General features: G+C 43.8%; 1 protein-coding gene across 1 annotated transcript; it reads left to right on the top strand.

Moving 5' to 3' along the window:
* The first annotated feature begins 1,791 nt into the window (after positions 1–1,791).
* LOC134490241 (E3 ubiquitin/ISG15 ligase TRIM25-like) lies at positions 1,792–26,317 on the top strand. The gene is made up of 6 exons (XM_063293152.1): positions 1,792–3,090; positions 4,923–5,018; positions 6,474–6,707; positions 9,715–9,877; positions 20,350–20,412; positions 25,684–26,317. The coding sequence occupies exons 1-6, from the start codon at positions 2,506–2,508 to the stop codon at positions 26,220–26,222; spliced, it is 1,680 nt and encodes a 559-aa protein (XP_063149222.1). The 5' UTR covers positions 1,792–2,505; the 3' UTR covers positions 26,223–26,317.
* Positions 26,318–27,082: the final 765 nt, after the last annotated feature.

Raw genomic sequence — 27,082 nt, 5'->3', positions numbered from 1 at the left:
ATGCCAAAGGCAGAAGTCTGAAATGAGCCTTGCTAGTTGTAAGAACAAAACATACCTTCATACTGGGGAATATAGCTCCATGGTAGCACACATGATCAGAAAACTATAATATCACCCAGATATAGAAAATCAGTCCTGGCCTTGCACTCTTGAGCAAGTTGCATTCAGTTGGTGACAACAGAGGCAGTGGCAATGGGCTCTGGAGTTGGGGAATGTTACCATCCTTGCCATGGACAGATCACTCCCTGTTGGCTTTGGAGGTCTCTGGTGCTACATCTCCCTGCAGGGAGGCAGGACCTATTTGAATGGTCTGCCCAGGCATCAAATGGACCCTACTGGGAGCCTGGGGTTCTTCTTGGGGCTCTGGTTCATGGTTCGGCTGATGCTTGAAATGAGAGGGTAGCCACATCTACATAGCCTCTATGCGTGTGGATCCCAGAGAGCCCCATAATTTTCAGAGGAGCTCAGGGTGATGAAGCAGCATAAGAGGCAACTAGAATGCAACTGGGGGAAATGAAGAGCGTAACCAATCAAACACAGGTAAGAGCCTTTCTTAGATACTACCTCGTGGCAAGGGCAGCGAAGTAGTTGACACAGTGCCAACTGGTGGCCCTGTTCAGAGGTTTGACTTGTGCATCAATTGCACCAGTTTCTGAACTGGGAGGCTTTGCTCACAGTGACTCAGGCCTTCTCAGTCACCTCCCATTTGGATTACTGTTCTACGTGGGGCTGCCCTTGAAGAGCATTTGGAAGTTGCAGCTGGCCCAGAATGCAGCAGCGCAGGCAGTTTTTGGCGTCTATTAGCCTGTTAGAGCCTGTTCACCTTTCATAAGGCCCTGAAGACCTAGCTCTTTCCCTTAGGCCAGGAGGTTAGGCAAGCTCAGTTCTCGATGCAATTTTATGATTGGAAGGTATTTCGGTGACATGGCTTATTGTTTTTAATTGTTGTGTTTTTAATCTTTGTACACCGTAACAGAGTCACTGTTGTGAGATAGGCAGTCATATAAATTATTTAAAGAAAAATAAATAAGAGCAATGAAGAAATGTTCCATTGATTCATATACTGCAGTGGCTGTTCAAATAGACAATGCCATTTTGTGGCTGGGCTTTAATGTCAAAGGAGTATGGATTGTTAGAAGGCTGAGCATTCCCATATTGCTGAAATACATCACTTTTTAATTTTAAACTGGCAAAGCACAGGAAGGATAAGAACTCACCTCTGTATAAATGGGATTGAGCTGCTAGTGCTCTGAGCAATTGGGGTGACCACAGCCAAGCTCACATAGAGAAAAATAAAAACCTGTGGCTTGCCTTTGTTAGAATATATTTATTTCATCTACTAAAGATGCTCATAGGCAAGTAAGTTTTAATTGCTTATATTTAAGGTAATTGATAGTGCTGGGGATGGATAGCTAAACCTAACAGCTTGACATAAAAAGCATGGCTTGAAATCTTTATTTTTAATCCAAGTTTCAAAAATAAGTGGGGAGAGTACGTTATTTGTCACGGGGTTACGAAGATTCAGCAGACCAGATCCCTCATCAGCTGATCTAGGTCAAGGGGCCTAGTCTCCATCCCACTATTGTTGGTGCAGCCTGATGCACATTTATTATGATGTATTGGCTACAGTGAGATTTATTTCTGAATGTAAATAGAGGATTGTGGATTGAACTGTGAATCTTGCACAAAAAAAGATAATAGGTGACTTAATTAGCAAATAAAGCCTATTCTGATCTGAATTTGTTTTAGAAAATACATTTGTTTTTCTCATATGGCTTTAAATTACATTTTATCAATTCTTCAGATTGTGTTGATTCTATTTTCGGTAGCAGTAATGGGCTGTCTAAGACCCAAAGGCTACATAAAGCTCCTAGCCATAAAATATGGTCTACAGGGGTAACCAGAATCAAAGGAAAGAAACTCAGGCATTTCTAATGACCCTGTTCAAGGCTGCTGGTTTACCTCAATGAGCAGCCAACTGCCTGCATCACAGGGCTGGTTGGAAGATTCATAGCTTCCCTCTCAGCAAACCTACTCAAGACCATTGGAGGGGTAGAAGTAATGATTACAGTATGTACGGTAGATGTAAGATTGGAGAGCCACTACATCATAGTGGTTAAAGCACCAAGCTAGAAACTGGGAGATGGTGGGTTCCAGTTCTGCTTTAGGCATAAAGCCAGCTGGGGATTTTGGGCCAGTCACTTTCGCTCAGCCCTAGGAAGAAAGCAAGGGCAAACGACTTCTGAAAATCTCACCAGGAAAACTGCAGGGACTAGTTCACACACACACACACCCCAAAATAAGAATGGATTTGAGTGGCATCTGAATGTATAAGTATAAATTTGTGAGTCTCAGCTTGGTAACTAATGTGCCCTTTCAGGGCCAAAAGTCCCTGTTTTACAGATTCCTTTTTTAATAGGTGACTGACTTGGACATATCTGAAAGTTGTGGGTGAGCCTTTATACATAAGCTGAGTCCAAGCCAAGAATAGAATTTCCTGTTTCAATGCAGAAGATTGGCTTTCTTTTCCTTGAAGACAATATTGTTTGTCCAATATGCCTTGAGGTATTCAGAGATCCAGTCACCACAGCCTGTGGGCACAACTTCTGTATGGATTGCTTGCAGGTTTACTGTGATCACCAAGCTCTAGCTGGGGAACACCCTTATTGCCCTCAATGTCGGGAGCCCTTCAGTTCAAGACCTCAGCTCCGCAAAAATATAACCCTGGGAGAAATTGCTATGAGATTTTCACGGGAAGAGTCTCAAGGTCCACAGAAGCCGGCTAGTTCAAAGAATGTCCCATGTGATTTTTGTTCCCCGCGGAAGCTAAAAGCAGTCAAGTCTTGCTTGCAGTGCATAGCTTCCCTATGTGACAACCACATTCAGTCTCACTACAAAGACAAGATCTTCAAGAACCATCAGCTGGTGGAGCCACTCAGGGACTTGAAAGGCAACATGTGCTTAAAACATCGTAAGCTGCTGGAGCTATTCTGCAAAGTGGAAGGCAAATGTATTTGCCGAATCTGTGTCCAGGAAGAGCATAAGAACCATGAAGTCATCTCTCTGCAGAAGGAAAGAAGCAAGAAAGAAGTAAGCAATTTTCATATATGTGTGTGAGTGTTTGCATGTGGGTGTATACCATGTTTGCCCTTGTTTTTATGGAAGGCAACTTTGAGTAGTAGAAGTGAGTCAGGCTGAAACCTCAGCTGTTCAGCTGCTATAAAAGTAGCCCATCACAGGTAGAAAGTTTTTCATGCACATTATACTCCTCAGTTGATATGAACTGGGGGTTGTAAATAGATTTCATTCAACTGTTGGTGTTTACACACTGCTTTCCTTGTTTCCCTTTCATGCTTGCTATTTCTGTTCTTTTCTGCAGCAATCCGTTGCTCTGTAAGGTTCATTCATACATCAAGATTCCTCCCATGCTTTGTGGACTGTACTTTAATGTTTCTGGTTGTGCCATATTTTCACTACCAGCCACCCTGATATGTTGCTCAGCCACATTGCGGAGTGCCAGAATCAATCGCTGCAATGGGCTCTCTCTATGGCACTGGCCATTTTTTCTTTTAGCCTTAGGCCATGATTTATACAGCCTTATCTTTCAGTTTTCTGTATCCAAAGCACAAAGGGGAGGAAGAAAAAGAAAGCTGAAGACAAAAAGTATTCTCTCAGCTTGTTCTAGTGCTACAGCAGAGGCTGGGTTCTGCAAAGAGCCGCTAGTGAAGTTCTTTTTTATTTCCTAACTTTAAAGTCCTTAATTTGTATGAAAAACAGTCTTTGCTAGCCTGTTGCCCTACAGCTGTATTTGACTTCAACTTCCCGATCTGGAAATCTATTTGCAGGATCCTTTAGAAGGGAGATGGGCGGTAATAAAATTTGATAAATAAATATAAATAAAAATCCTAGACCAGGAAAAACAAAATAACAAACAAAATGTCATGGTATTTTGAAATAAGGAAGCCCCCTGCTGATTAACAATAAAGAAAAGCTTTTAAAAATTAAGACACGTTCTCACACTTATGAGAGAAAACTCATCTGATTTGCAATGTAAAGGCAAAATATGTACAGACGCTCTTACAGATGAGATTGGAAGTGTGGATTTTGGCAGCAGGAGCAATTGATCTAATGCAACTTTTTGGAAATATTTGTTACTTTGAGAACATGCCGTGGATTCTAAAAGAAATTTGCTGCCGCTAACTTCTTGCTCAGTCAAAATGGCTGCTTCAACAAAAGGGGTCCTAAACTTACATTTACCAAAAGGCAAACGTTGTTCTCTGCTACCTTCTCTTACCCCCTAGGATACTAGTAGCAGCCCCTGGATCAGCTTGGTCTTTTGGGTGGGCATATTGGCACATTGGTAAAAAAAATACCTATTAGGCTCTGCAGAATCCATGAGCATTCCTGGAGTAAAAATGATTCTGAAGACTGGTGCGATGCTTTGCAACCAGCTTTTTAAAACGTGTCTTTTGTTTAAAATGATTTTTTAAAGGAAGACAAAGATGAAAAAGGAGAGTTGGTGAATGCTAAGGAAAGTTTTTGCAACCACACTGGGCTCACAGACACCAGGTTGGCATGCTCGATAATACAATATGGTTTTTGTTTTGTTTTGTTTTTTGGCAATAGAAACTTAAATTGAGACCTTCCAGAAACTTTATGGCTGCTTGGCAAAAAGACATTTTCAAGTATGCAACTCAACTGATACTTTAACATATGAAGGAGCAGCTCAGCACCCTGCATTCTGTGTCCAATGTTGGCACTTCCACAGGCATCCCTGCATTTGGCATGAATTTCTATAGGAAAGGAAGCCTTTGCACAGTAGAGCCTACATACTGGGGAAACAGATTCTGCATATCTCTGATGGCTGTGGGATCACACGAGTCTTCTGTGTCGATTTTGACAGAGAAGTGTTTCTTTCCCAGGTGGAAGTCCAGAGAATACATGCTAATGTGGAAAACCAGACCCTGATGTTGGCAGAAGACCGTCAGAAGCACAGGGCAAGAGTGCATTACCTCATGGTGAGAAACAGCTTCAAGATGAGGAAAGTGGATGAAAAAAGTTGAGAGCCTCATAGTTGAGGGTGGGGGCAAGCAACCTCCCCAAGAGCAACAGAGGAGGAAATAGTAGAAGATAAGGTCAGAATTAGCATCTAGGCCAAAAGTGCATGTCTGACCACTAGGATGGCTGCTGCTGACCACAGCATTTTTTCACAGGCTTAGTATCAACAGATTGGCTAACCATGTATAGTATGGCATGGTGATGGTAATGATGAAGATGATAATGATTTAAGTATAGCAACTTTTTTAGAAGGCAAGGGTGTTATTTCCAGACAAAGGCATTTAGCATTCCAACAGGCAGAGTTTCTTTTGACAAGGTCTTTTTCCCCGTATCAGGGAATATAGAAGCACAAAATGGCAGGAGGTAGGATTGGGGAGGGGAGAAAAGAATATTAATAGTGGATTTTCACCCTGAAGTCATGTACATGGGTGTTTAAAAAGGATCTCCATAAAACCTTTCAGTCCTGGCTCTAAATCACCTAACTACTTACATAATAAGGCAGTATGTCAAATACTGTAGTACTTATTGCCATTCAGTATTGTCTCTCTCCCTGTGGTGGTGTCTCCTTACAGATTCTGAAGTCACTAGCTTCACAGGTGCCTTTGGATCCTGTAGACAAGACTTTAGCTAGCGATCCTGAGGCTAAAAGCCAGTGCTAAATATGCTCTACCTTGCTCTACCTGTTACTCTGTGGAAGGTCAATTGCTGCTTCCCAGATATTTTGGTCCTCAACCCACATCTTTGCCAGACAGCATGGCCAGTAGCAGAGGGAGAATTAGTTTTAACATGTAAGATCACCTGCTTCAACACTTATCTGCCTTTTATAAGAAATACAAATATACACCTGCATTTTGCAACTACTCTGAGAATTTCAGATGCATGTACTGTGAAAGCTGTTTTATACTGGATCAGAACTATGATCCATTAAGCCTGACATTGTCAACACTGGCTGGCAGTGACTTTATTTTTTCAGATTCCAGGATGGAGCTTCCCCAATAACCCTGGAGATGGCAGAGGCTGAACTTGGGACCTTCTCCATGCAAACCATGTGTTTTCCACCACTGAGAGAAAGCTGTCCCTTTTGAAGGGCTGTTCCAAATGGGCTAGAGATCTATCAGTGGAGCAAGTGGAGCCTTCTTCCCTCCGTTATCACACCACTGGGTGTGTGTGATCATGCCAGTTTCTGTCTATCTCTTGCTTCAGTTTAGGCAAATAAAAGTTATCAATTTCCCAAAAACCACAACAGGAGGAAGCTAGAATGTGGTGTAATCCCACACATCTGGTGATGAGACATAGGTACACCGGGAAGATAATCTCATTTCACTGATGGACCTACAGTTCATTCTGGAAGAGTCCTAAATCAAGATGGGCAATAGATGAACATATGCTATATTTTGTTTTTCCATTCTTTACAGAAAGTAGTGAACAGTGCCAGAGATGAAGTGAATTGGGCCTTTGCTGAGGTATTAAAAGAATTCAAGCGACTGCAGACCAAGGTGATGGACTTCATTGATCAAGAGGAAAGGTCAGCCTTACTTGGAATGGGGAATGCTATTCAGTGTAGGCAAGAGCAACTTGCAGAACTCCAGAAGCAGAACCTGTGGCTGACAAATCTGATGGATGATCCAACTGACCATCAATTCCTGCAGGTAAACTTCACTTTCCATGTTGTAACTGAGATCATGTATCATGGTCAACTGCAATTTGATTAACCATGGTGCATTGAATGAATCATGATTGATTGATTTCATACACTGCACTAAGCCATTTAATGAGCCAGTTTGGTAGTAGTTAAGGCATCAGGGTAGAAACTGGGAGACTGAGTTTTAGTCCTGCCTTGGGCACAAACCAGCTGGGGGACCTTGGGCCAGTTACTCACTCTCTCAGCCCCAGGAAAGCAATGGCCAACCACTTCTGAAACACTTTTCTAAGAAAACTGCAGTAACTAGTCCAGGCAGTCACCAGGAGTCAAAAAAATGACTTGAAGGCACACACATACAAACCCCTAAGCCAATAGTGAAAGTTATGCAATTTTCTTCTAAGTCTGATAATTGTACTAAATCTTTAAATAGTATATCATGAATCAGGAGTCCCAAAAGCAGATGGGATGGGTTAAAAAAAGTTAAAATGAATAATATTTCATTTATCCAGAATCATAGAGTTACTGTATAGATTTGAATTATAGGGTTGGGAACATTTAAGTAACCAAATCGAACTTCCCGCTCAATTTGATAATCCAAATTAAAGCATCCCCAGCAGATGGCTGTCTACCCTCAACTGGAACTTAACCAGTGAAGGGAGGCCCAGCACTTCAAGTAACTGGTCCCACCATTAAACTACTCATACCCTTAAGAAGTTTTTTCTAATGTTCTTTTGGACTCTGCCTTCCAGTAACTGAAAACCATTATTCCTGAGAAAAGACTTTGACTACCTTCTGGAGCTTATCTACATTGCCTCATTGACACATCACTAGAATGGGCTGGCAACTATTTCTGGAGGGGTGAAATAGATGACATTACCCTCTATTAATTCCCCATACACTGTTAAAGTAACTTCAGGGCATATTTTTCTGCTCTGCTTTTGATATAGACTTTCAATATAGACTTTCAATATAGAATTTCCATACTACCATATATCATCTCAAACCTCCTGTCTGTTTTTAGATAGTGCACCTCAGTTTGTTGCAGGATAACCCCAGCCATTCATTGGCTACTTTGAAGAGGCAGCAATGTCTCTTCAAGCAACTCAATGCTTACCATTCTCCCTAATATCTTTTAAAGCTGCCTTTTACCATGAATCCTTTAATAGCACAAGAGTTATAACCTTTGCCTTTGAAAAAGAAGGTTGCTAGGAGGATTGGCTTCTGGTGGGAATGGCGGACTGAATGGCTGAGCCCGCTGGATCAGCAAGTGAAGCGGACAACAGGTTAGCTTTTTTGGGGCTCAAGCAGGCTTTCCTGAAGCCCAGAAACGTTCTCTGGATTAAGGAGAATACTTGGAATCATCCCATTTGCCCTCAGGATGGTTGTTTGCAGCCAGAAGATCGCAACGTTTCAGGGTTGAAGGATAAGAGCAGCCCAGAGGCAGGGATTTTATTACTTTCCAAGCCGTGCTGTAGCCTTAAAGGAACACTAAGACCGTCCAGCCCATTTCTAAATCACCAATTTGCATTTTTTTAAAGTATATGTACCCCAAGAGAGGCTTTTTACAGCAAGGAGAAACTGGCTGTCTTGGTGCTTAACATTATTTTTGAGACTAAAATTCTGTTAAATTTTGGATTTCATTTTCCTTCCAAAGGAAATTCTAAAGATTGAGAGTAAACAATTGTCTTCCTGTTATTATTTTTGTGTTAAATTTGAAGATATTAGCATTTTCCTACATGTTGAATTGGCAGATTTGAACCTTCAGCTTTCTGTTCACTTTCCCTTGAGAACAGTCTGCTATTCTCTCTCACTTTAAGTAAGCAACTTTTGAATATCTTTGACTTTCACTGATTAAGCTCCTAGGGGGGCACCATAATTTACTGTGTGAGACATGGAGGAATTCAAACAGATAGTTTCTGACCTTCACCAGGATCTTAAACAGATTTCTTCTGACTTCTATCAAACTTTTATGCAAGACATCCAGGACACTGTGGAAAATATGAGATCTAAAATGTGCCATCAGGTTGAGGATGTGGAGGATGAAAATGCTCTGGTTTATTTTGAAATGGGAAAAGGGTTGAAGAATGTTCATTTGGTTTGCTTTAAGGATTTGACTGATGCTATTTGCCTTTAAAGATTTGGATTCACTGTTTTGAATGTTGAGATTATTATAATTGTTGTATTATTAAGTATAATAGCAGACAATTTATGTGCTTTTTAAATTGTTTGTTATTATAAGACAGAAATGTATAGAATAGTGGTAGGAAGGGAATAATTAAATAGGTTTTATCTTTTGGAGGGGAGAAAGATGTTCAGGGGGTTTATATGAATTTTCTTTTTTCTTCATTTTAATATAAGGGGGTGGAATAACTGTGCTTAGTGATTTTTATTATGTGTTAAAGTGGAATGACCTATAGAAATAATGTGGTGTTTTGGTTTAATAAGAGATTGGTTTAGTAAGAGATTGATTATGGAAATTTTCTATATCCTTGCTGTTGAAAGTCAGAAGCCATACCTTTCTGTAAATTAAAAAAAAATTCTCTTGTGTTTCTGCACTTTTTTAGTTCTTTTTTCTTTCTTTGTAGTCTTTTGTTTTTTGTAGTTTTTATTCTTTTCTTGAAATTTAATAAAATCCATTATAAAAAAAATAAATAGAAGGTTGCTGGTCCAAGCCTGGCAAAACTGTTTTTAATTACTATTTTTCTTTCTAAGAGCTTCCTGCTTTTCCTGTACCTTTTTCTTTAAAAAAACCCCAGTGGTACACCATTTCACTGCTTTTCCAGTCACCTTGGATAGAAGTTCCCAAATAGCCCAATAGAGACTTTGTGTTTGGCAGGCTATGAAAGCAGAGTTGGCACATTTCTGACTGGGGATTGGAAAGTGGAAATAGTGTCATGTAGAAGGGTCTTCTGAAAACAAAAAAGGCTAGTTTCCATGCTCCAATATCCAAATTCTCTGTTATAAAAAGATTTTGCTGGACTGTAATCTCTCCTCAACCTTGTTTGTTACCACAGGAATTCCCAAAGATAAAGGTCATGACAGGTTGCTCAGAAGCTTTGATTGGGCTGAAATGTGAGGAACTCACCAGTTTTGTGGGGATTAAACAGACACTGAGTGACTTGAAATCCCAAATCTCAATGATTGGACTCTGCTTCATCAATAAAATCCTTCAGAAAGGTGAGTAAACTGACCTGAAGGCCAGAAAGATCTTCTTGCATGTGGTATTCCTAAATTCAAATGAACTTATTCTCACCACATAATTCAGTCACTTCTGTCTCAAATTAAAAACAGGAAATCCTTCCAAATGATACTAGCAGGAAGAAAACACGAACATGGGACATCGCACTTTGAACACATGTGTTTAAATTACTGTATTTACCCCAAAGGAAAACAATCCTGACAATAGCTCCCAAGAACGAAAAGTTCGGAGAAAAACACATAAAAATAAACACAGGCAAAAATCCTATGCAGTGCTCAGCTTCTCTGCTTGACTACCTAGGATTGCTAAATTGAAACTGATCAGATTCCATCTGCCTTATAAATGTGTGCATGTGACACCCTTGTAAATGTGTATGAATATGTGTATGTATATGACCTTACTCAGTTTTTAAAGTCTGTGAGCCTATGGATGACAAAGAACAGGGCTCAGCATAACCCAAACAAAACTGTGTGGCTGTGGGTTTTAGGGCCCCTTGGATCTGAAGACTTTCCATCTTCAGTTTTGAATGGAATTGTGCTCCCCCAGACTGAACTATTGTACAGTTTGAGGGCTCTCTTGAAGTGCAGATGGCAATCACGCACAATTCCATCTTGTGCACCAACTTTTCCTGAACAGGGAGGCTCTGCTCACAGTCACTTGTGCCATAATCATCTCATCATAAAAAAATGTTTTTTACCACAGGCATTGGTCCAGGGTGATGGATGAAGCCATCTGGTAAATGGTTTTTGGAAAGTGAATATGCTGCCATTGGCCTCAGTTGTGATATATTGTGTTTCTGTGACTCTGTGTTCATAGGTTATTTTATTCTTTGTTTTTAATCTTATGTTAGACCCTCAGAGCCACTGGTCAAGTTGGGCAGCCGTATAAATTGATTAAATAAATAAGCTTATTTATTTATTTAGACAGACTGGAAAACTCAAGGTGGCCTACATTAAAAACTCAGTGAAAACAATCAGAATGTAAGAGGCATAAAAATTAAACAATGCTCTGCGTGAGTGTTGTGCCTTCAAGTCAATGCTGACTTCTGGCGACTACCTGAACTAATCCCTGCGGTTTTCTTGGCAAGATTTTGGAAGTGATTTGCCATGGCCTCTTTCCTAGCACTGAGAGAGAGGGACTGGCCCAAAGTCACCCAGCTGGCTTCATGCCTAAGGCAGGACTGGCATTCATAGTCTCCTGATTTCTAACCTTATGCCTTAACCATTAAACCAAACTGGCTCTCTAAACAATGCTATAAGGGAGATACATAAAAAACAGCTTTAGCCACCTCCGAGCAGGTTCACAAAACACTTTGGTCCATGGCCTATTAAAAATGCCAGGACTTCAATGCCTTTGTAAAGCAGAGCAGGGATGGGGCCAAACAGACCTCTGGGGAATGGTGTACCAGGAGGACAAGGGCAATGACAAAGAAGACATGACTCTGGGATGCCAGAAGGTGTCATTGTTTATTTGAAGGTGCCCATAGCGTGTTCATCCTGTCAGCTCTTCTGGGGCAAGTAGACATTTGGAGAAAAGTGGTGCCATTGGAAACTGGGCCTTCAGCCATACAGGGCTTTAATGTTGACAATAAGCATCTTGACTTGCACCCAGAATCCCACAGGTAACAGTGAATCTCGCATAGCTTAGGTGTTCCATGAGATGCACTCCTAACTGGTTGAGTGACTGTACTTTGGACCAGCAATAACTTCCAAGTGATCTTCAAGGGTGGCCCCATGTAGAGTGCCTTACAATAATCCAAACAAGAGGTGACAAGGCATGAGCAACCACAAGCAGGGTCTCTTAGTCCAGGAAAGGGTGAGCTGGAATTTGGGTAAAAGCCTTCCTGACCATGGCTACCACTTGCTCTTCAAGCAAAGCTGAGACCCATGAGGCCCCCCAAATTGCACACAGGTTCTATCTGGAGAATGCAACCCCATCTAGAATTAAAGATAGAAAATTCCTGAGCACAGTGGAGGATGGGATTGATATGCAGAAGGGGATTTCTTAAGCCAGCTTCATTTGCAGCCAGCTTACACATGGGAGAAAGAGCTTAAGCCTACAGTGCAGAAAAAGCCCTTTATCTTAATTTTCAACTAATGATACGTGATTATGTTTCCCCTGCTTAGTAGGCTACTTTTCAGGAGTGGCTCCTGGGAATTTAACACTTTAATGAACAGTCATCTGTTTGGATAGGCTTTCTACCCACTATAGCAACCCTTGGTAGAACCCAGCCTTTGCTCTGTAGAACAACCTCCTTGGCCTGGCTGTCTTCACTCCCCTCTATGTTTCACAGTTGACAGGCAATTGTGTACTGAAAAAAGCAGGGTAAGGCTGCATCAGTCATGGCCTGGGCATGAAAAATGGCTGGTGTCCTGAGGACAGGAATGTAAAATTGGAGTTGCCACAGCCAGTCCGTTCCAGATGTGTCATAAATAACTCATGAAGAAAGGCTCTTTAAAAAGATGATGGCTCTTGAGCTGAGCTTAGCAACTAGTGACTACATGGACATAGAAATTGGGGCGGGGGGCAACAATACATAAGTGATTAACCATTGCCACTTTCTGGTTTGTTTGTTTGTTTACCTCCCTGTCTAATTTATAGCCTTGTGTCCTGTTCAGACTATGCAACCAGGCAGAGTAATATCAAAAATATTCTTTATTAAATAACTATTTACAATTCAGTAAGAAAGTCCTTGAAGTACAAAGAGCTGGATTCAACAAGCCCAACTGGGCCACAACTAGGTAGTGGAACAGGACTTTCTAATGGGAACTGGGAGACTGGAAGAGACTGGCACACAAGGTGCTACTGAAGCTGAGGACTCAAGACTCGAACTAGAAATGAGGCTGGACTCAACTAGGAACTCTAGACTAGGCTGGAGACTTGGAGCAAGCCTGGAACTCGAAGCAAGGCTGGACTCGATTGGGAACCCTGGGCTAGGCTGGATCCTCTGGACTGCAGACTTGAAGCAGGGCTGGGAACTCGGAGCAAGGCTGGACTCGGCTGGAAGCCCTGGACTGGGCTGGATTCTCTGGACTGGAGACTTGAAGCAAGGCTGGCAACTCAGAGCAAGGCTAGACTCGGCTGGAAGCCCTGGACTGGGCTGGATTCTCTGGACTGGAGACTTGAAGCGGGCTGGGAACTCGGAGCAAGGCTGGACTCGACTGGAAGCCCTGGACTGGACTGGATTCTCTGGACTGGAGACTTGAAGCAGGGCTGGGAACTCGGAGCAAGGCTGGACTCGACTGGAAGCCCTGGACTGGACTGGATTCTCTGGACTGGAGACTTGAAGCGGGCTGGGAACTCGGAGCAAGGCTAGACTTGGCTGGAAGCCCTGGACTGGACTGGATTCTCTGGACTGGAGACTTGAAGCGGGCTGGGAACTCGGAGCAAGGCTGGACTCAGCTGGAAGCCCTGGACTGGACTGGATTCTCTGGACTGGAGACTTGAAGCAGGGCTGGGAACTCGGAGCAAGGCTGGACTCAGCTGGAAGCCCTGGACTGGACTGGATTCTCTGGACTGGAGACTTGAAGCAGGGCTGGGAACTCGGAGCAAGGCTGGACTCAGCTGGAAGCCCTGGACTGGACTGGATTCTCTGGACTGGAGACTTGAAGCGGGCTGGGAACTCGGAGCAAGGCTGGACTCAGCTGGAAGCCCTGGACTGGACTGGATTCTCTGGACTGGAGACTTGAAGCAGGGCTGGGAACTCGGAGCAAGGCTGGACTCGACTGGAAGCCCTGGACTGGACTGGATTATCTGGACTGGAGACTTGAAGCAGGGCTGGGAACTCGGAGCAAGGCTGGACTCAGCTGGAAGCCCTGGACTGGACTGGATTCTCTGGACTGGAGACTTGAAGCAGGGCTGGGAACTCGGAGCAAGGCTGGACTCAGCTGGAAGCCCTGGACTGGACTGGATTCTCTGGACTGGAGACTTGAAGCAGGGCTGGGAACTCGGAGCAAGGCTGGACTCAGCTGGAAGCCCTGGACTGGGCTGGATTCTCTGGACTGGAGACTTGAAGCGGGCTGGGAACTCGGAGCAAGGCTGGACTCGACTGGAAGCCCTGGACTGGACTGGATTCTCTGGACTGGAGACGTGAAGCAGGCTGGGAACTCGGAGCAAGGCTGGACTCAGCTGGAAGCCCTGGACTGGACTGGATTCTCTGGACTGGAGACTTGAAGCGGGCTGGGAACTCGGAGCAAGGCTGGACTCAGCTGGAAGCCCTGGACTGGACTGGATTCTCTGGACTGGAGACTTGAAGCAGGGCTGGGAACTCGGAGCAAGGCTGGACTTGGCTGGAAGCCCTGGACTGCACTGGATTCTCTGGACTGGAGACTTGAAGCAAGGCTGGGAACCCGAGCAAGGCTGGACTCGGCTGGAAGCCCTGGACTGCACTGGATTCTCTGGACTGGAGACTTGAAGCGGGCTGGGAACTCGAGCAAGGCTGGACTCGACTGGAAGCCCTGGACTGGGCTGGATTCTCTGGACTGGAGACTTGAAGCGGGCTGGGAACTCGGAGCAAGGCTGGACTCAGCTGGAAGCCCTGGACTGGACTGGATTCTCTGGACTGGAGACTTGAAGCGGGCTGGGAACTCGGAGCAAGGCTGGACTTGGCTGGAAGCCCTGGACTGCACTGGATTCTCTGGACTGGAGACTTGAAGCAAGGCTGGGAACTCGGAGCAAGGCTAGACTGGGATACGGGTTCACAAAAAGATAAGTGTAAAACTCCTGAGCAATGCTGAACATCTGAAGTATGGTTGGACTGCACTGAAGGCAAGCCACGGAACTGCAAATCAAAGGCACCAAGAAGTTGCGCAGCAAAACACAGCACTTCAAGGCTGGAGGCAAGACTGAGATCGCTGGGCACGGTGAATGCAGAATCCTTGATGACTGCAGAGGCAGGATTGAAGTCTTCTTCAGAGCAGAAAGAAGGTGCTGATTCCTCTTCAGCAACAGATGCTGTCTCCAATGCAGGTAGGGACTCTTCTGCTGAAGCTGCAGGCTTGGAGGATCAGTTGTCTCCAGCAGCTTGCTTTTTGCACGTCTGCCTTTTATCCCGATCCTTCACGTGCCTGGACCCTTTTGCAGCCAATCAGGCTGCCTTTTCTTTTGCATGCTTTTTCTGCCTGTCGTTGGCGTGTGCTGATTGGAGGATTCAAATCCTCCCTCAAATCCAGGCCAATCAGCGCCTTGGACTCTTCCCACGGTGCTGACTCATCCTCGAGTTTCATTTTCCCAGTTTCACCCCAGTAAGTTTCTATTTCCTCCTCTGACTCAGAAGTAGTTTCGCTTTCTGAGTCAGAGGCAGGCTTGACTCTGACACCATCCCCCCAGGATCCCCCTCCCTCACAGTTTTCGGGCCTGGTTTCAGGGGGTAGCGTGAATGAAACTGAGCTACCTTCCTTGGGGCATGTACATTGGAAACCAATTCCCAAGAATTTTCCTTGGGACCATATCCCTTCCATAACATGAAGTCTACCTCGTCTCCTTCGAGAATCTAGAATTGTGAAACTTCATACTCTGGTTCCCCATTAATGTATACAGGTAGCAGAACCAGCTTGGATCTTTGCAATGGACTCGGAGCAGCGGCAGGAACCAACCCAAAATGGCCCGCAGCTGGGTTGTCATGACACCAATGAAGTATTCTTTCACGAAGTTCCCTAGAGGGAACATAATATTGACCTCGGAAGCATAGCAAGTCGTGGTTCCAATTCCATAATGCTGCTTGTTCAGCTGGAAGTTTGGGTAATTCTTTTCTTTGTTTCTTTACAAAGGGGTCGTTCTCTTGCTGTTTCTGGAGTTGTAAGAGCAAATCTCCACCATCTTGAGTTGCAGCGAATTTTTCTACACAGATTATTGGATGAGGAGGTAGGGGGCAGGCCCCCCTCTCATACTCAGGCTTCCTAGATAAGGCGCCAGCTCTCTGATTCTGCCCGCGAGGAATATACGTGACTCTGAAGTTGAAGCGTGAAAAGAACAACGACCAACAAATTTGGCACTGGTTCAGGTTCCGTGCCATTTTCAAGTGCTCCAAGTTTCAGTGATCAGTCCTCACCTCTACTATGTGACGAACACCCTCTAAATGATGCCGCCATATTTCAAATGCGATCTTAATGGTTGACAATTCTTTTTTCCAAATAATATAGGACCCTTCCACCTGTGATAATTTCCTTGAATAATATGCACAGGGGCACAATATGTCAGTCTGGGCATCTTTTTGCAGAAGGATGGCCCCAGTCACCACCTCAGAAGCATCTGTTGCTATGACAATGGGTTTATCTGGATCAGGATGTCTAAGTATAGGCTGGGTCAGGAAGGCAGCCTTGAGTTGTTGGAAGGCCTGTTCTTCAACGTCGCCCCAATGAAATCGGGATCTTTTCCTAAGTAGGTCCAAAAGCGGAGCGGTAAGCTTCGCAAACTGAAGAATGAACCTTTTATAATAGTTCACAAACCCCAACAACCTCTGAATGTTCTTAGCCTTACGAGGAGGTTGCCAGGGTTGCAAGGCCTTGACTTTTTCTGGTTCCATTGCCAAACCAGCAAAAGAGATTCAATGTCCCAAGAAATCTTTGGCGAACTGACATTTCTCCAATTTGGCATATAAGCGATTCGCCCAAAGCTGTCGCTAAACTGCATATACATGCTGATAATGTTCTGACAGGGAGGAAGAGAAGATTAAGATGTCATCAAGATAGATGATTAGGTTATGATCTAGCAAATCCCAGAACACATCACTCATGAAGTGCATAAACACATCAGGAGTGTTCGACAACCTGAAAGGCATGACCGTATATTCGTAATGTCCATACTGGGTGCAAAATGCAGTCTTCCACTCATCACTCTTCTTTATCCAAATGAGGTTGTATGCCCCACGTAGGTCCAACTTCGTAAAGACTCATGCCCCTTTAATTCTTTCTGATAGTTCCGAGATCAAGGGCAGCAGGTACCGATTCTTGACAGTGATTTCATTCAAACATCGATAGTCACAACAAAGACACAGCTCACCAGATTTCTTTTTGACAAAGAGAACTGGGGCAGCTAAGGGAGAGGTGGAAGGCTGAATGAATCCCCTTTTCAGATTAGTATCTAGGAACTCTCTCAGGGTGGCTCTTTCAGGCTCTGACAAGGAGTTGATGCTCCCTATAGGGAGCTTGGCACCTTCAATCAGGTCGATGGCACAATCATACAGGCAGTGAGGCGACAACTGATCTGCCTCCTCATCAAAAACGTCTGCAAAATCTGGCAGTTGAGGCAGAATCAAAGGATTCAGAGGCTGTATTCTACTAGACACCAAGGTACTGGGAACATGAGAAGGGCAACAAGGGCTTGGAAATGAAATTGCAGTCTTAGCCCACTCTATGCAGGGCTCGTGAGCCTTCAACCATTCCATTCCCAACATGATAGGAAACTGGGTGGTGGCAGCAAGGAGAAATTCGATTTCTTCTGAATGATCTCCAATGCTCATGATTAGACCAGTGGTCGCATTGGAGACAGGACCAGAACTCAACAGATGACCATCAATAGTATCTACGAGCAGAGGAGGACAAACAGGTTTCTGAGGAACTCCCCATTGTCTAGTGAATTCAAGGTCTATGAAATTCATGGTGGCTCTGGAATCTATCATGGCGTGAGCTTGGATATCCAAAGCCTGAGGTAGATGCAATGACGCTTCTACAACAAGATGCCTGGAAGAAGGGAGTCGGGGCAGCTGAGTTTTATCTGAAGCAGATTTAGCCCAAACTAACTGCCCCTCTAAGTTGGGTGAGGCTCATTTCCCGGTGGCAGCTGTGCTTTCTGCTTAGCAGGACAATTTCTGGCCAAATGACCAGTCCCAACACAGTACAAACACAGGACTTCACGTCTTCGCTGATCCTTTTCTGAGGAGGTCAGTTTAGACCTGGCTCCCCCTAGTTGCATCGACTCTTCTGACATCACAGCACAGGCTTGATGAGAGCCTATAGGCAGGCCTCTCCAAGCAAGCTGAAATGCCTTCCTCTGTTGGAGGTGCTCATCATTTTTTAGGCATAGCTGCATAAGAGCAGGGAGTGAAGGATAATCTGTGTGCATGAGTTCATCCAAGATTTCCACCGACAGGCCTTGTTGGAATTGGTCTAATAACGCATCGTCGTTCCATGAAGGTCCTGGGCGAGTATGTGAAAATCATTGATGTATTCAGCTACGGGTTGCCTTCCCTGCCTCAATTCACGCAGCTGCCTACTGGAGGTTTGAATCTTAACTGAGTCTTCAAACATCATTTTTAGTTGTTGACAAAACCCGTCAAAATTGTCCAGCAAAGGGTTGAGTAATAAGAGGGGAGACCCACTTGGCTGCAGAGAGATGACTAATGATGAACCCAACCTTATGGTGATCTGCTGGAAAATCTGCTCAGAGGCTTAGGTATAACTGGCATTGGTCAATGAAAGCTGGGAAGTCTTTCAATGTTCCAGTGAACTTCTCAGGTGTGGCAACTGGACATTTGTGACAAGAAACTGACTGCAGTGGCAGCAGGTTGCTGGTTTTGTAGTTGGTTTAGTTGGGCAGTCAGCAGGGCAACTTGCTGCACTAATTGCACATGGTCCATGCTGGCTGCTCCCTCAGCTGGAAACCATCTGTCCTGTTCAGACTATGCAACCAGGCGGAGTAATATCAAAATACTCCTTATTAAATAACTATTCACAATAAGTAAGTCTTTGAAGTACGAAGAACTGGATTCAACAAGCCCAACTGGGCCACAACTAGGCAGCGGAACAGGATTTTCTAACGGGAACTGGGAGACTGGAAGAGACTGGCATGCAAGGTGCTACCGAAGCTGAGGACTCAGGTCTTGAACTGGAAACGAGGCTGGACTCAACTAGGAACTCTAGACTAGGCTGGAGACTTGGAGCAAGCCTGGAACTCGAAGCAAGGCTGGACTTGACTGGGAACCCTGGACTAGGCTGGACCCTCTCGACTGGAGACTTGGAGCGAGGACAGAAACTCGAAGCAAGGCTGGACTTGGCTGGAAGCCCTGGGCTGGGCTGGATCCTCTGGACTGGAGACTTGAAGCAAGGCTGGCAGCTCGGAGCAAGGCTAGACTGGGATAAGGTTGAAACAAGATAAGTGTGAAACTCCTGCGCAATGCTGAACATCTAAAGCACGGTTGGACTGCACCAAAGGCAAGCTGCAGAACTGCAAATCAAAGGCACCAAGAAGTCACATGGCAAAACACGGTGCTTCAAGGCTGGAGGCAAGACTGAGATCGCTGGGCACAGTGAATGCAGAATCCTCAACCACACAGGCAGGATTCAAGTCTTCTTCAGAGTGGAGCGAAGGCGCTGATTCCTCTTCGGCAACAGACGCTGTCTCCAATGCAGGTAGGGGCTCTTCCGCTGAAGCTGCAGGCTTGGAGGATCGGTTGTCTCCAGCAGCTTGCTTTCTGCGTGTCTGCCTTTTATCCCGATCCTTCACGCGCCTGGACCCTTCTGCAGCCAATCAGGCTGCCTTTTCTTTTGCATGCTTTTCTGCCTGTCGTTGGCGTGTGCTGATTGGAGGATTCAAATCCTCCCTCGAATCCAGGCCAATCATTGCCTTGGACTCTTCCCACGCTGCTGACTCATCCTCGAGTTTCATTTTCCCAGTTTCAGCCCAGTTTCAGTAAGTTTCTATTTCCTCCTCTGACTCAGAATTAGCTTCGCTTTCTGAGTCAGAGGCAGGCTGACACCTTGGTATTCCCTGCTGGTTTCCTATCAGAGTACTTACCAGATCTGATCATGTTTAGCTTTCAAGATTATCAAGGTTGACTAGAGGCTGTCACCTGTTGGACTGAAAGATTGGAACTGTGGTCACCTCATCTATGCAGGTTTCTTGGCATTGTCACCTTCTTTTGGATAACTACCAATCTAGCAACAGATAATCCCCTACCCAAGTACTCAACCTCCTTAGTCTCCAGAACCAGCCAAAGTTAGCTAGGTACTGTAATCTGCTGAAGTGAAGGCTCTTGGTTAAGAGTAAAAATGATTCAAGATCATGGCTATGCCTGCCATTGAAGGCATTCTTGTTCTTTAATATCAAACAGAGATGATTCTGGGTCCAGTCACTCAAGCAGTGTCAACTGATGGGACCCAGGAGATGTGTCTTTTCAGATGCCACACCTGCCTTATGGAATAGCATTCCTCCCAAAATCCAGATGGCCCTGCCCCTGTCTGCTCTCTGAAGGGCTCTGAAAACCTGGCTTTTCCCACAGTCACTCTGTTTGGAGGTTTTATGAGCCTGTCTGAATTGTTCCAGTTGTTTGAATTGTCTGTGGCTCATTATATTTTATTTTATTTTATGCCTTGTTAGTTGTTATTTGTTGCTTTTAGTCATATAAAGCATATGCCAGGTGGGTGTATATATACGCTGAATGAATGAATAAATAAATAAATACATTTTAAAAACATGCACCAAATAAATAATTCAAATATCTTTAATCTTTCAGGAATCACAATGGTGCCATATGAAGTGATACCCACACCCGCAGATCGGAAGAGTCTCCTAAAGTGTAGGTGCCCTTAGTTACATTTGTTTCCCCAATATTGCCCTCTGGAATGCTGTTGGCTGTCAGATCTTGGCAAGTGAGCCTTGTTAAGAAAGTATCTCCTCAGATGACCAGAATGCCTAAGGTGGATGGACATTGTACGAAGAGACCCATGTTAGTCCATGGTAGCCAAAATTCAAACTAGTTTTATTAAAAGGCATAAGCTTTTGTGAGATATCTTATGCCTTTTAATAATATTTGTTAGTCTGCAAGGTGCCACCAGACTCCTGAATTTAGGGTTAGAGGAATCTTCTAGGATGGTAAAGAATGGATTCTTTCACAGAATCTAATTTCAGGGTGTGAAAGACAATGAACATGGAAAGTGAGGGAAGTCAGTCGGTCAGTCCTAGTTTGGTCATAACATAAAATTAAAATAATACTTCAAGTTAGGAAACATGCTCATGCTTAGTGAAACCTGCTCTGATTTATACTGCTGCTAAGGCAAGGAAAGCATGTATAGAAAAAGCCAGCATGGCCAAATTAACCTTACTCTAGAATCAACTAATCCAGCAGTTCTTGGATTTTTTTAACAATAGTTTTATTAAAGTTTACCCATACAAAGAAAAAAACTAATACAAACTAAGAAGATATAAAAAGAAAAGGAAAAGGAAAAAAGGAACACAAAAAATAGAGAGAAGATATATAAAAGATGACCTCCCTTCCCCTCCAGACAAGTACAAACAATTTCAGTAACTTAACACCTTCTCTAGTAAGAAAAGAAGAAAATAAACTTAATCTCTTCTTCTCATATCACATCCCTTCTTAATAATCAAAATGTAAGAAATCATCATTTAATCCTAATTAGCAAAGATCTGTTAAAAGCTACCAGAGCTAGCGTACAAAATTTTAACCTTAATAAAAAAAATCCATTTTATAATCCAACTTATCTCTTTCTCTAAAAAATAACGCTCTCTTCATTTATAGACAAATCCATAAAGCCTTGTCATACAGTCCTGATAAAAAAAAGACCCATTAATAACTACCAGATAGCACAACATATACAGTTTAACCCTGATCAGATAAATTTATAGAGCTTCTGTTTACTTTTAAAAGGCTTAATCCTTAACCCTGTCAAATAATGTCCCCCACGTTCATTTCTTATCATGTCTTTGTTTCCTTTCAGGAACAGTTCCAATAATTTCTGTTTGTCGTGGGTTTTTAATGGCAGGGAAAACATAGTTGCTATGTTTTCCTCATTCCTGCTCTCAGCTGTTCTCTCCAGTCCCCAAAAATATATTAACAACTGATCCTCTGCCTGCAGGCTCCACGTGGTTGACTTGACATCACCAGTAACAGGAAAGTACCCAAAAGGAGATTCCAAACACGGCCAGCTGAAGCTGTAAACCAGCTGTTTGGTTCAATTTCCTGGTATGGGACTTGAGCTATTTGTGCATTGTTACATTATAGTCCAGGAGCACCAGAACCATTGTCATCCCAAGCTTCTGACAAATGTGTACTCTAATTATATGCCAAAGTTTAAATTAATGTTCTAATAATAGGCTGACCATACATCCCGTTTTGAACGGGACAGTCCCATTTTTTTCACATTTCCAGACGGTCCTGTCATTTTAATATAAATGTCCATTTTGTCTTGTTTTCTTAAAAACCTTACTTAAAAATTTGAAAGTTCCTGCGAACGTGTCAGAATGCAGTCTGACTTTGAATGGAAGGAGGGGTTCCTCAGCAGAAATGGCAGGAAAAAAGCCGCAGAGCTCAACCTGGCAGAAAACCTAAAAAGAAAAAAACAGGATCAGCTGATAGGCGGTGATCAAAGGGCAAGCCGATTGGCTCCTGCCTTGAAATGGCAGGAAGAAAAGAATGTAAAAGCACAGCCAGAGGAGGAACGGCTTGTCAGGGACAACCGTTCACTAGACTCTCCAGCCCAGCCTTGCCTCTTGCAAACGAAGGAATCCAAAGATTCCCAGCCCAAGAAAACCGGAGAAGTTCCTGCCTGCCGATCCAGCCCGTTGCCCAGCCCTGCCCCGTTTTGCCATCCCAATGTCCTGTTTTTGACCCCATCCCATTTTGCCATCCCAATGTCCCATTTTTGTCTCAAGGAAATATGGTCAGCCGATCTAATAACCCTCTCTAGGCAGTCACTTTGAGAGACAGAACCAACAACAACATCTGTTATCGAACTGCAAGAGCCAAAAAGGGAAGAGTTTACTCACCTTTACTCACCTTCAAAATGTATGAAACGTTACCAGGAGGAGCAGGAAAACAATAATGGGCAAATTGGGATGAGCAAATGAAGACTTGCAGCTAGCTAGCATTATTCTGGTGACAGAGCCATGCGTTGAATAGTTGGGCAGTTCTTTGGCACTTTAATGGTATAGAGATTGCATTGCAGTAATCAGCTACTCCCATTTGGGTTCCTGATTTCAAAGATCAGCATTTGGGATGTAAAATGTTTGAGGGATGGGGATGCAGACAATAGAGAGCCAGCTTAGTGTGGTAGTGAAGGTGCTGGGCTGGAAACCAGGAGAGCATGACTTCCAGCCCTCCCTTAAGCATGAAAGCCATCTGTGGGACTTTGGGCCAGTTAATCTCTCTCAGCCCAACCCACCTCACAGGGTGGTTGTTGTGGGGAAACTAGGAGCAGAAAACATGTTTATCACCTTGAGTTGTCAAAAAATAAAGGTGGAATATAAATCTAATAAAATATTAGCTGCCAGGCCAGCTGCATGTCCTGCTCTGCTTACCTAGGCATTAGCTCCTCATAATGTGGTAGGGCTTGGATAGTTCAGAATAAACCATGTTCTGCAGGGTGGTGATCAAGGGCAAACTCCTTGACTACTGTTTCAAAAGACTCGTTTCCCACACTGAATTGAACTGGATTTTCAGCTGGATCTAGGTGTAACTAAGGTCACCAGACTCCATTATCCTCATCCTGGTGCCTTCTGAAGTGATGGGTACTATAATTCCCAGGATTCCTAACCTGCATGAGGATACCAAGTGCTACACTGATCAACCGAATCATTTTCCTTTGTTTTTCCTTTCCCTCCTGCTGACTTTTAAAGATTATTTGATTTATTATGTTTTATCCACGAACTTTAATAGGGTGTTTTATTTGTAAACTGCTTTGAGATGACTACTGTACTTAGGAAGTGGTATTAAAAAATGATTTAATATCTTTGCACTCCCTGAACTCTGAGTCTCTGAACTGGCTTTTTTTTTTAATCAGGAAAAAGCTGGACAATATGATTCTGTATGGTCAAGGTTTAACTTGCTTAAAAATTGAGGTGTAGTAATTTTTAGATAAATGTCATTATATTTGTAATGTAGTACTGCACAACAATTCAGACATTTTGCTTCTGTTTTTCTTTATATTCGGGTTAGTTTTTAGCTTGTTTTATCAAGCCATTTCTATTTTGTTTTGTATGTATTTACATACTATGGATTTTAAAAGTTTGCTTGTAGTTGTAGGCAAAGCAAGACCTCTATTCTTTTTACTGGTTTTACATTTTCCACTTCTGTGCCTCTTACCTGCATTCAAGCAAATTAAATGAATGGCTGACCAAGGAGGTGAAGGCGGCAGGGCAGACCCACCTTGGGACATAAAATGGCATGACAGGACACATTTCCTCATTGTCATGCACTGCCTACCGCAGAGTAAAACACTGACGCTGATTCATGCGAGAGCAGGTTCAGGTTTATTTCTTTACGTAGTAACAGTTGCGAAAAAAGCTGAGAGTGAGAGGAGCGCGCCGGTGCGGGGTTTAAATACCCCGCGCCGGTCAGTGCCCCCTCACCCTGGGTTACGTCATCCCCCCTTTGACCTGCATGCTGTCTTGCCGGTAGGTGAAGGGTTGCGAGGCCCCAGCTGGTGCCTCGGGATCGCCCATCATCGGTTTCCTCATTCAGCCGGTGATTGCTGTCAGCTGGGCGATCTCCGTTGTGCTTGTGCTATCAGCTTGGGTGTGCCTCGCGATCCGCTTAGCCTTTGTCTTTTCTTCTCTCTCCTTTGTGAGCTGATGGCTGCTTCCTCCGGCTAGAGTCTGTGGCTGTTGTTGTGCGTGCTATGCTTATCTTGTGCCCCTTCCTCTGCTTCCTCGTTATTGTCATGTGTGCCGTTGTGCTGATGTCTTCAGCTCAACGGCACTCATGACACTCATCCCCTTCCATGCCTTGGGCGAACATGTGCATACTGATCTCTAGCTCCTCTTTGCAAATAATCATGATGGCTAATACTAAGGCTACATTTCTTAACCATGGCTCCCTGAATGAGTCATTATGGCTTAGTCTGCAATCAACAGCCACAATGGGTGGGATCACAAATCACATTTAACCACATGATGGCTTAGCAAGACATATGAACCACACCAGGATGTAATTTTTAAAAATATTTATCCATTCCTAACACTCCCTACCTACCTCCCCCTACACATACATACATGAGCCAGTATCGTGTAATAGTTAAGGTGCTGGACTAGGAGTAGGGAAAGTGGTTCTAGTCCAGGGATCCCCAAACTCTTCAGCTCATCAACCCCTTCATGATGTTTCAGGTGGTTCATTGACCCCAAAACATTGTATTATATGAAAATAATTTAATAAATACTACTTTAACTAATAGTACTATGACTAATGACAACAACAACATCGATCCCTTGGATAGTCCCATTGACCTTTGGGGGTCAGTACTGACCACTTTGGAGAACCCTGTTCTAGTCCTTGCTTAGGAACAGAAACTGGCTAGGTGACTTCGGCCAGTCACTTTGTCAGCCCTAGATTGGGAAGATGAAAAACATCTACCTACCAACCCGCACCGGACCAACGTACTAGATCACAGTCCGTAACCTTCAGTGAAGAGTCCTTCATCCTGCAGTGGGTTGATTCAGGCTGATAATAATTATTACTTTCTGCCTTTCTGCTCAGTGCAGGTTCAAGTTTTCATTTGCCCAATGAGGTCCTTGGTCAAGTAGGGACCCTTGATTTTTTGTGTGTCCATCATTCTAGCTGCTACATTGCACTGGCTCATCACAGCTGGCAAAAGTATGAAATGCATTCTGAAAGTCTTATTTCCCAGCTTCATCAGTATCTACATGTACTATTCAAGAAGAAATGGAAGTTCTCTCTGTTATAGTTTAACCTTGTTATAACTAAACCTCTGTTTAGGTATAATCTTGCATTCTAGTCTACCCAAATCTTCCTGGCATTCTCATCCTTCTTCTGGATTGAACTAGACTGACAAAATTTAATGTTTCCCTCTTTTCTTTTTTGCTTCCCATGAAACAGACTACTGTGCCCTGAATTTTGATGCCACCACTGCCAACGAAGAGCTCTTCCTGTTTAAAGAGACTCACTCCGTGCTGAACATGGGGATCTTGCTGGAGACCTATTCAAAGCCCACCCCTGGATTCAACCACTGGCCCCAGCTGCTTGGTACCCGCAGCCTCTGTGAGGGCTGCTATTATTGGGAGGCTGAAATTTCAAATGCCTGGCTGTGCTTAGGTGTTGCTTACAGCTACCGGCATAGGACTGAAAAGTCATGCATCTTGTACCTGCTTGGCAGAAATAATTATTCATGGTGCTTGGAGTGGGACTCAGTGAATTTCTCTGTCTGGCATAACAATATCCAGACTGTGCTGCAAGGTGATTACTACAGAACCATTGGGGTTCTGCTGGACTATGCTGCAGGCTCCTTGACCTTCTACGGCATCGCCAGTTCCGTAAACCTCATTTACCGTTTCTTAACCACATTCACTGAGCCACTGTACCCAGCTGCCATGGTAAGCAGTGGGGCTTCTATTACTTTGAAACAACACCCTGAATAGAGGCCAAAAAGCGGGGGGAGGGGAATCCCATCCTGAAAGCCAAGAGAGCTTTTACAGTTGCTGATAAAATTAACTTTTATCTCATGACTGCTGCAGCAAGATTCTTTTTTTTTGAGGTTCTTCCCTAGAACATTCTGGGAATGGCTGGGCAAGTGTTGAGGCTTCTTTTTTTAGATACATGCTCTTCAATTCCATCTCAAGAATGAAAAACTTAAACTAGTTATAGTTAACAATCCTGGAAAGCATCCCCAAAACCCACTGGATGGATTGGATCTCCTTATCTTAGGGCAGAGGTGCCTTTGACTGCAAATGGGGAGATCCAACCACAGGCCCTGCATGAAGGTCTGTAGTTAATACACTGTACCTGTGTTGCAAAAATACTGGAACCATTAGATGGAAGACTCTAACTCTTTTCTGCCATCTGGTGGTCAAACCCCACCCCCCTTTTTTTTTTGCAGATTTATTAGCCCTACCTTTACTTTTTGGTTTTCTCTTTCTTTGGGATGTATTTTGTTGCTGCCTCCTGAACAATGTTGCGAACTTCTGTCCATAGTTCTTCCAGGACCCTATCTACTAAGTCCAGTCCCTTAAATCTATTCTTCACCTCCACTGCATATTCCTTAGGGATATTAGTGAGCTCATATCTAGCTGATCTGTGGGTCTTCCCTAATCACTTTAGTCTGATCCGAAATTGTGCAATAAGAAGTTCGTGATCTGAACTACAGTCAGCTCCAGGTCTTGATGCTGTCAAGGTAATGCATGCTATATGCCAGCAAATTTGGAAAACACAAGAATGGCCATCAGATTGGAAAAAATCAACTTACATCCCCATACCAAAAAAGGGAAACACTAAAGAATGT

The sequence above is a fragment of the Candoia aspera genome, chromosome 2 (assembly GCF_035149785.1).
Source record: "Candoia aspera isolate rCanAsp1 chromosome 2, rCanAsp1.hap2, whole genome shotgun sequence".
In the NCBI taxonomy this organism is placed as follows: domain Eukaryota; kingdom Metazoa; phylum Chordata; class Lepidosauria; order Squamata; family Boidae; genus Candoia; species Candoia aspera.
This window is presented reverse-complemented; position numbering and strand designations above follow the sequence as displayed.